The sequence below is a fragment of the Rhodamnia argentea genome, chromosome 4, assembly GCF_020921035.1.
Source record: "Rhodamnia argentea isolate NSW1041297 chromosome 4, ASM2092103v1, whole genome shotgun sequence".
NCBI classification, from domain to species: domain Eukaryota; kingdom Viridiplantae; phylum Streptophyta; class Magnoliopsida; order Myrtales; family Myrtaceae; genus Rhodamnia; species Rhodamnia argentea.
The window spans coordinates 7,844,809-7,854,664 of NC_063153.1; the positions used below are offsets into that span (position 1 = coordinate 7,844,809).

Consider the following 9,856-nt stretch of genomic DNA (forward strand, 5'->3'; position numbering starts at 1 on the left):
AAGAAAATTTTCTTTCTGTGCATCCTGTAGCACCTCAAAACTAATCATTAACTTGTGATGAATCTAATTTCTTCACTGCGACTTTCCAAATTGATTTACTTTTGCCACAAAGAGTGGAACCGATTACCTCAAGAGCCAAAGGAAGGCCACTGATTTTGTGAATAATATGACGAGAAATATGATAATAAATATGTGGAGTGGAATCCATTTTGAATGCATGCTTACTAAAAAGTTGAAGAGCATGGCGATGGCATAATTCTCTCATTTCATAGGTTTTAAACTTTTCGACATGTGTTTGGACATAATTTTCTCGATTCTCCTCTTTGATCGGCAAAAGGTTGGTGTCCCTCGTCGTTATGATAATTCTGCTCCCAAGACCAAACCAATCACGCTTTTTTTGCAAATTTTATGAGTTGGTCCCGCTTATTTAAGTCATCAAGAACAATGATGACTTTTTTGTTGCGGAATCTCGTTTAATTTGGCAAATCCCTGCATCACAGTCAGAAATCTTCACTGCTTTGAAGTTGAGAATTTCTGACAATAATTGCTTTAGCAATTGAAGCCAGCCTCCAAAGCTTTTCGAACACTGGAAAGAAAGCTGCATCCATCATACCGACTAGAAATTTGGTTAAAGACAACCTTCGCAAGAGTCATCTTACCGATGCCTCCCAAACCGTGAATTACTAGATATCGTACATCAGGATAACCTTCATCTAACTGGCACACAGACTTCTTCAACACGATCACGAATTCCAACTAAATGATTGGGTAGATTTTTCTCTCTTTCATTCAGCTTGATCAAAACTTCATCGACGATCAATCTAATGAGTCCACCTTGGCTGTCATATTTGATACAAAGGGTCTTGTCAGAAAGATCGTAAATCGAATAATATTAACCTACAAGTCCAAGAAAATCAGAAATCAAACAAAAAGCAGCCATGAAGGGAGGAGAGGCAAGTACAGGCGACCGCTTCTCCTCCCTCCCAGAAGATTTTGTACACCTACGTCGCAGATATATAGGACAAAATCAACTCCAAGTGGAGATTACTCGTAATTCATGTATGATTCATGAAGAGGGACTGAACAAAACTTTGTTGAATCTGGTGGCACTTTCTGAGCTGGTTGTGGCCTTCTCACGTGAGGGACCTACGAAAGACTATGTTCAACATGAAATGATGGAGAAGGTATTCTTCTACTCTACCTACTACAACTGTTCGCATCAGCATGCTTCGGTTTTTTTCAGGTGGGTAATTATTGCTCTCTAGTTACTAATGATTCTTTTCCCTGTCTTTAGGCATCGGATATCTGGAACATGCTTTCTCAGGGAGCTTATCTTTTTATGTTTGCGGTGATGCCGAAGGCAAGCCCAGGGATGTCCACAGGACACTGCACACTATTGTGCAAGAACCGGTCAATGCTTTTACTTATGTTCCCTCCTGAACCCTAATAAGACAAAAAGCAAGTAAGCTCCCAGCATCATAAATGGCCGCTTATTCTCAATCAATGGCCGGCTCTTCGGCTGCGTGGTCTCTTGCCGTCTACAACTCTCCAGTGGTTGAGCATTTCCAATAGCGGCCCGCAACTACCTCTGCTGACACTTTTCTAATTAATACCATTGTGTCTGTCGCAAGCAACGTTTTCACCTTGTTTGATTTTTTGTGTCACTTATCTTTTGGACCATGAAGGGCCATTTAACCTTTTGCCCGCAACCACATGTTTCTTTTGCTTTTGGTGCTCGTTTCCTTTTCCTTTTCCTATTTGATCACAACTAAGCAAAATTGCAATGCTTGTTGTTACAGGGATCTCTCGATAGTTCGAAAGCGGAGAGCATGGTGAAGAATCTGCAAATGAGCGGGAGGTATCTCCGCGATCTATGGTGACGAATCGTCGGCTAGATTCATGAACCCGAATCCCTGGGATGTTACGTTTCAAGAAGCTGATGAGATAGTCAGGCTTTAGCCGCGAAAGCCTGATGTTGCCCGAACCTGCGAGGGCAATGACACGTTTTTTTGTGCCACAGGGAATTATATGATTCTTTCTTCTTCTTCTTCTTCTTCTTCTTCTTCTTCTTCTTCTTCTTCTTCTTCTTATTCTATGGGGGTAATTTTTTGGTTCTTGTAAGATATACATAATACAGTGTAAAATAAGCTATCGGTTAGGCATGTGAACTCTAAATTTTTCCCTTTTGTTGAACCTGAATTGGGGTTCAGAACTTAGATGACAGTTTTCTGCTCTCGGGTCGTACCTACCGTATCTGCTTCAGGAAAATCTTAGACCGAAGTGAGGCTGAGTCCTCTTACCACGGTAATTATTTCTCTTGCCAATGTCAACATGTCCCATTTTTTTCAGTCATACATTGTGTCGGTTATAAGAATTATGTAAGAGCTCATCCTATAAGCATCAATCTACACAGCTTGATATGCAATAAGTTTTTCATTCTTAGTTTGATGATTAGTTTCCTACCCACATTTGATCATAAGATGCAATTTAATTTGGTGGAAATGTCTCAAAAGGAGGAGAAATTGATCATTCTTTTTCTGGCACATTAAATTGTTTTATTTTAGGCTGCAAAAGAAGAGAAAAGGAAAGGCAACGATGCTCTCATGCCGCTTGCCATACCTAAGAAAATGTGAGAAATTACTAATACCATCTTTATATATAAAATAAAATAAAATAAAAACAACCTTCAACCCATGAGTAAGAAATTGTCAAATATGTGGGATCTAATCCTAACTAAAGCGTTGTATTGCCATCTTCCATTCAAACCCATGAGCAAAAGATTCTCAAGAAATACAAACTATCTGATATTGTCAAATAATGTTTAAACAACAAGCTTTATCTAATAGTTATCAAGTACTCTCATAATAGCATGACCAGAATTAAGAGTGATTAAGTGCATCTTTTGAGCAACTATCAAAACGGCATCGATCGCTTGTCACTCAAACGACACGAATTTGGTATTGTGCTCTAACAAAATGTATGGTGTGTCATAATGCTGAAACACGCTAGAGACAACACAAAAATTTGAACTTCCAAAAATAGTAACCTATTGTCGGGATGAGCGTCTAATCAACAAGGGCAAAATCATTTCAATAAAACAGTAACCTATTGTCGGGTTAATTCCAGAAGAGACGACCACAAGTGAGAAGGAGCTGAAGATCACCAGAGTCCGATGGAAATATCTTCTCAAGCATAATCAGGCATCATTTTTTTCAGGAGCGTAATAGGCTTGGAATCCTCGGGTGCCAGTTGGTCAAATGCGGCATAGTTGTGCTTTTCATCATACACATGGCACATCGTCATGATCGTCTTCATGAGTCTCCAATTCCATGTGGCTTCATTTAAGTACTGTGGATGACATGTAAAATTAAAATGAGCAAACTAGCAAATAGGCACTTTTGGACAACAGGGAAAGGACTGGTAACCAGCCAAATATGCAATTGTGAGATCACTATGCAATTACAAATATTTGGAGCAGCCAACGCTAAAATCAAGGAACCATCTCAAGTTTGCCAAATTCAGTTTCCACTTTAAATTACTCCCTTCCACTTCAAGCATCTGTTACTCAAGACAAGAGAAAAATAAACGGAACTTATTTCGAATCATCCTAATCTAGCTGGCCCTTTGAATGCCGGAATAACATACTTGATGAAAACCAGCTCACCTTTCCCCAGTTTTCCTGTAGAGACTTGTGAGCCGCACTCAAGTTGTAACTCGGAATCCTCGGTGATATATGATGCGGTATGTGGACATTTATGTGATGGCATAAAATTTCAATCCTGCACAAGAGAAGAGCATCTCAGTTTTCTTTTTGATCATTCTACTAATCCTTGCACCCAAAGGTCTGTCAGATAAACTTTAAGACAAAACAAGTGACAAAACCTTCTTCCGAACCATGCAGTCAGCTAAGATAGCTAGTTCTCCTATAACACCAACAACATAATAATAGATTTCATCTTCTTTCACTTTCAAAAATGCAAAAGTTTCTTGACACACATTCTTGCATGGCAGTGCCCAGAAGCAATGCCAAATGTGTAAAGTTAAAAGGTTCAAGACCAATAGCCGCCACCATCATGTCATTCCTAGGTCTTTTATATATGAGATTCTAGCAAGAGAGAGCTAGTAATGAATAAACTTGAGGGGAAAAAATAGATTTATTACCACTTAGGATAATCGCAGTGGACGGTTCCGTTCAGCTGGGCTTGAGCAGCATTCCACTCATTGGAAGATTTGAAAGGAATATGAGGGGCCGTGTGATGAACCATTGTGAAAGTACTCATCTGAAAACAAGAAACAGATTGCTCCTCATTCAGCAATTGTGGACGGCTTAACTTGAACAGCCAGGGCAACTAAATTAATAGAGCAAAGAAGCTTGAAGTGAAAGCTCTTAATTACACAACTTGTGATTTTCAGACAATCCAAATGCTAAGATTTAGGTATTCACTGTCCTCAGCTGCACTTGGCAATAATGACTGACTATGAGCAACTTCTGACCAAATAGCCTGAATGATCATAGCTACAAAAGACGAGAAACCACTAGATTCTTTTGGAGGTTTTCTTATTATGAGTATGACTGTGGGCACTACCAGTCAACGAATTATCGGTGTCTTCAGTAAAGAAGGGCAACGAAGCATATGTTGATGTAGACGAAAAAGATCATTACCCAAAAGTGATAGCCCAACCATGGCATCAACCAGAACTTAATCCACCCCAAAATGCCAGCCTTGTAAATGATCATTGGCCACCCAATCCCCATAAAAGCAAAAATGCAAGCCAAACTGATCTTCACCCTTTTGACTTCATTTGGTCTGAACTTGTTCAAGTCGAAGTGCCACATCAACCTAGTAGGGCATTTAGTCAGATTAAGATAAATGCATTTACATGAAAAGGAAACAAATAAAAACTATAATAAACCATCATCAATTTGACATTCTGAATTCGAAGGCGTGGAGAGCGAGGAAACAGGCATCTAAATTCAAATAATACATGTTTATAGTTCCATACATACCAATGAGCTATAGACATCCAAGGACGAATTGGGCCATATCCATATATAATTGCCTTGCGCAGAAGAGGAGAAGAGTCAAACTCCTCTTTCCAAACAGGATGCCAAGCTGTATCTTCGTACAACCTAGTAATTTACAGAAAAAAGGGAAGAAAAACATCATGATGATTGCATAAGGCAGTTAAAGAAGGGATTAACCAGACAGCCACAACCATGCAAGCAAGCCAAGGGGAATTTTCTCACAAAAACAAAAAATAAGAGAGAAAAACAAGGAGCTGGTGTCCAAAACATAACATCATAGATATGAAAGAGGACAAGGAAATAGCATACGACACATGTGCAAAGTGCAAACAAGGGTCTTCATGTACATTTCCTTACTATATCCGAAGTGTAAACAAGGGTCTTTAAATATGTAGATTGTGCACAGAGTATATAGCCCTAAAATGGACTAGTTGTTAAAAAACAAGGAAGAATATAATGTCAGAAGAGCGTTCTGCTTGTTGTTGAAGGACCATCTACTCCTTTATTTCATATGAAAAGGTATTCAAAATGGATTATCAAATGCAAAAATCTAAAGAGAATGTCTTACAGACATGTTAGTTTTTGCATGATGTCGGTCGTGCTTAAACCTCCATGGCTCGTAAGGATATATCAATGGTAGAAATGCCAGCGTTCCCACTATATCTTCCACTAATTTGTTCTTCGCAAACGACTTGTGAGCACAATCATGCCCTATAACAAAGAACTTAAAAATGGGAGGGAAAACAAGAAGGGATAAACAGAGCTGTCTAGGAAGTTAATCTACTATATGTATGGATGAAAAAGATGACCCATATGAGGAACCAGCAAGGTAATTTGTGACCAAAGGATAAAAACAACAAACAAAGCTTACCCCGGTAACAGCAGTTCCTGTCCATGCCCACGCCAAAGGGAGTAGGTACCATGGGGCTTTTGAAATCATGAACAACCCCAATGCATAGGAAGTAACAGATATGAAAACTGAAGTCCAGGCTTTCACATCATCAATCTCAAAAACCTTCGATGAAATTTGGGGGCAATAATTGTTAGAAAACTTGCTAACAAGGTGTAAGTTTCTCAGCTACATGAGAAAGTTTCTTGTGACCAAATAGCCCTACATATTACCAAGATGCAGCAGATATATTATCACATAGGTGAAAAGTTTAAGTAGTAGTATTAAAAGAGACAACTGTTTCATTTATTTCTGTTCCCAAACTATAGGAGCATAATATTCAAAGTAGGAAAATCATTGGGATTTTTTTTCACTCTTTATAAAAACAACATTCTCATGAAACAATAATCTAAATAAACAATCTTGGCAAGGAAAATGACAAGATGGGAACACTTCATGGATAAGGTAATGCACATTCCGCAGCCAGTAAAGTGGATACCTTTCTGGGAAGTGAATCGATAACATCCTTGAGGGTAACATTTTCAGGAAGAGGTTCTCCAATTTGCCTGAAGCCATAACTATTGGCTAATTGTTTCCGGTACTCAGCACTGTCTTCTGAAATCGGTGCAACAGGAACTGCCACAGGCCTTACAATATGAATATTTCTAGGGGAGGATGAATGTCCTTTATGTTTGATTCCCTTCTGGAGTTGATTTTCCCATTTCAGATAATATAAGCCTGTCCTCCAACAGAGCATTACGAGAAACCCACCAAAACCAGAGAAACCATTAAAAGCAGTATAGTACCAATTGCCCATGCAATTTGTTTCGTGCCATTTAAAGTGTAAGTTCAAAATAAAACCCAGTAATTTGGTCAATTTCATCCCAATTCCTAAAATACCAGTATCAAAATGATGCTTGACTCGAATAAATTCTAGCCTATATGAATCTGTCACTTTCTCTGTGGTAAAGCTTACTATATGATGATGTCTATGCTTTAAACCAACCGAATTACCGGATGTACGAGCTGGTCGTATTCACATAGACTTTGTTGCTCATACCTGAGTTTAGGTTGACGTGGTCTTATTTAAAATACATTCAAGTGAGCAAAGCTGATTAAGATCCAGTTTCAGCTGAGAGACATAATAAATTCAGTCAACTAGGAGGGATCAGATTTTCCAATTTGAAGTTATATTTCATGATTCTAGCACTTAACTGGACCTATCCTTCAGCCACATCATTAGTTTGATGAAAAGAAACAACAGCATACTGAACAAGGCTTATATCTGAACTACTTATTTAAGTAAATTATCACTTTGATAAAAGTGGGTGGGCAGGTGGACTGGGAGTTCGCAGCCATGTCGGTGCATGGGTGTGGGTGTGGGTGTGGGTGTGGGTGTGGGAGGCAACTCCAAGCTATTGCCCAGCGACCATACAACAGTAATAAAGTGCATTGTCAACATTTACCGTCATATTTTACCAAAACTGCAATCCTTTAAGTCTCTAACCAGCATTGCATAAGGTAAGACCATTATCTTGATATATATCCAACAGAAGACATAAAAGTTTTTCTGAACTCAAGATAATCTGCATGCCATGGTCAATCCAAATGATGGTCATCAATTGCCAAAAGGGTTAATTTCAGAATTTTACCAGAAGAGTAGAGGCAGTGACTGGCAATCCAAGTTCTTTGCAACAAAATGCAATGTACATATATGGCATAAAATGCATTCTCTTAGAAGTAAAAAATGGTAGCTTTGAGTGCAATGCATCTTCATAATTAGGATCCTAAATCCCACCACTGAGCTAAAAAGCAAATCACTTTCCTAAAAGTAAAGAGACAAGAACCAGTTTCACGTATGAACTGAATTATCAACTGCAGCCATCACAACCAAATTCTAAACTTAACAGAGCAGAATTTACCGCCACTTTGGCCACTAACGGAGTTTACCACCACGGGGGCACAACCAATGGAGGAGGTTTTGAGAAAAAAGTATTAAGTTACTCTATTCACACATGAGATTATCAAAAATTAAACTCCAGGTGAAAATGCACGATAGAAAATTAAATACCAGGTGAACACTGGGTAGCAATTCTTCGGCTCCGAATCAAAGTTTGATGGGGTCCCTGAAAACCAAATCCATGCGAAGAAATACAAACTTGTCAACGGAGAGAGAGAGAGAGAGAGAGAGAGAGAGAGAGTCTTTTGCAGTAAATTCTCAGTGACATGTTACATTGAAACTAGACAACCAAAGTTCAAATTGAACCATGGAACCAAGAATCACAATATCCAGAACGAATTCTCGCATTTGAAAAAAGAATCAATCTTGAAGGCCCCACCGAGAGACAGAGACAGAGACAGAGAGAGGACACACCTTGAGGAGGAACACAGAATCTGCAAGCCTGCAAGCCATGAAGAAGCAGAAATGCAGAGAGATTTCGCAGCTCCAGAGGAACCCCAAACGCAGAGTCTACACAGACACAGACACAGACACCTACACAACCTCAACCATCGAAAAGATAGACACCCTCTCTCTCTTATCTCTCTAGTTATTACAAATGGGGGTGCAATACATGGGATGAGACGGTGGAACCCCAAGGAGAGGATTCTCAAATGGGGTCTCTTGCCAGTTTTTTATACGTGGGAAGTTGCCTTCCCAAACTTCGTCTTCTTCGTCCCTGGTCGGCATCAAAAGTGTGGACGGCGTTTCGCAGGTATCCTCAGCCTTTTGATTCCTCCTAATTTTATTTCCCTTTTTCTTCCTTCGCCTTTCGCAAAACAGTAATTTTGGGAAAAATAAAAATAGACTATGCCACGTTTTTTGCTGTTGCTTTAATAGTTTAATGTGACTAATTTGTCTAAAATGGATCCATTTCCACCTCTATGGGACGAAATCCATCTCATTTTCCCTAAGAAGGCAAAATCACCCTATCAACTTACATTTTTTTTTTCCTAATATGATTCCTATCAAATTTAACCTTACTGTTTTATAGTATATAAACATTCGCTTTTTTTCATCTTTACTGTCATTGTAAGTTTTTTTTTTTTTTAACTTACCCATTGAATGCATTTGGTTCAGCTTTTCCATAGGATTTTAAAAAAAATATGAGGTGTTTGGCAAATATTTTTAGGATCCTTAGGATCCCATTAGCCAAAATGCTAGCATTAGCTGAAAGCTCGGAGTAGATGGACCAACGTTGGGCTCTCAGCATTTCTAAAATACTGAAGCATCAATTGATGAAATTTTCCCGATTGCCTTTTTTGTCCTCAACTACTCCTTGCTATGATGGATTTGTCATTTAATTGCGCCCTGAAAAAATTTATCAAGCCTTCTCATTTTCTATATGAAAGAATTGGTGATATTTTTCTGCCAACAATGAGAAACTCTCACATGTTTAAGAAACTATAAGAATATCCAACACTGAAAATAGTGACGTAAAAAATTGATGCACATTGAGGCACCTTGAATTTTTATTTTTTTGTCACAAAAACTCCAGGAATGATGTGAGTTATAATCAATCCAAAATTGATGAAATTTACATATCATTTTAAATTGATCTTTGTTTTTTACAAAGTCTTGATTTAATAGATTTCGTCTTTTAAATTTTCGCCTTGGGGGAATTTTATTGTGGTTTTATGTTGGCAAATTTTCGATGAGGGCTTCGTTTTAAATTGCATCTGGCCATCCCGTTTATGTGTATGTAAAAGACAATTGATGAAAAAGTGCTTGGTGTTGATAGGTGCAACAAAATTAAAAGTTTATAAATACTGCATCGTGTTAAAAATTTGTTTATGTTCAAATTTTTTTTAATTTTACTTGACATTTTATTCATAAATTTGGTCGACAACGTGCAAAAGATTATTTTTCTTGAAAATTTCTCTCTTAGACAAAGCTAAAATGTGCAGAAGTAAATTCTACAAAATGAACAGTGGAAAAAAAT

At 38.2% G+C, this 9,856-nt stretch overlaps 1 protein-coding gene and 1 pseudogene across 1 annotated transcript; one reads left to right on the forward strand and one right to left on the reverse strand.

The window, feature by feature from the left end:
• Positions 1-938: 938 nt before the first annotated feature.
• On the forward strand, positions 939-2,052 carry LOC115736169 (annotated as a pseudogene).
• Positions 2,053-3,052: 1,000 nt separating this feature from the next.
• LOC115736159 (omega-6 fatty acid desaturase, chloroplastic) lies at positions 3,053-8,604 on the reverse strand. Its single transcript, XM_030667694.2, has 10 exons — positions 8,290-8,604; positions 7,987-8,041; positions 6,415-6,653; positions 5,898-6,041; positions 5,599-5,750; positions 5,009-5,131; positions 4,664-4,841; positions 4,162-4,280; positions 3,665-3,779; positions 3,053-3,348 (listed from the first exon to the last, which is right to left on the reverse strand). Exons 1-10 carry the CDS (start codon positions 8,326-8,328, stop codon positions 3,187-3,189), a joined length of 1,326 nt encoding a protein of 441 aa, XP_030523554.1. The 5' UTR covers positions 8,329-8,604; the 3' UTR covers positions 3,053-3,186.
• Between the last annotated feature and the right edge of the window lie 1,252 nt (positions 8,605-9,856).

Excerpts from the sequence above, each read along its gene's own strand:
- LOC115736159 (XM_030667694.2), bottom strand. The coding sequence starts at position 8,328 with ATGGCTTGCAGGCTTGCAGATTCTGTGTTCCTCCTCAAG. Across the intron at positions 5,751-5,897 it reads CAGGAACTGCTGTTACCGGG|TTCTTTGTTATAGGGCATGA; the intron begins GTAAGCTTTGTT and ends CCCATTTTTAAG. Across the intron at positions 3,780-4,161 it reads CACTGCGATTATCCTAAGTG|GATTGAAATTTTATGCCATC; the intron begins GTAATAAATCTA and ends TCTCTTGTGCAG.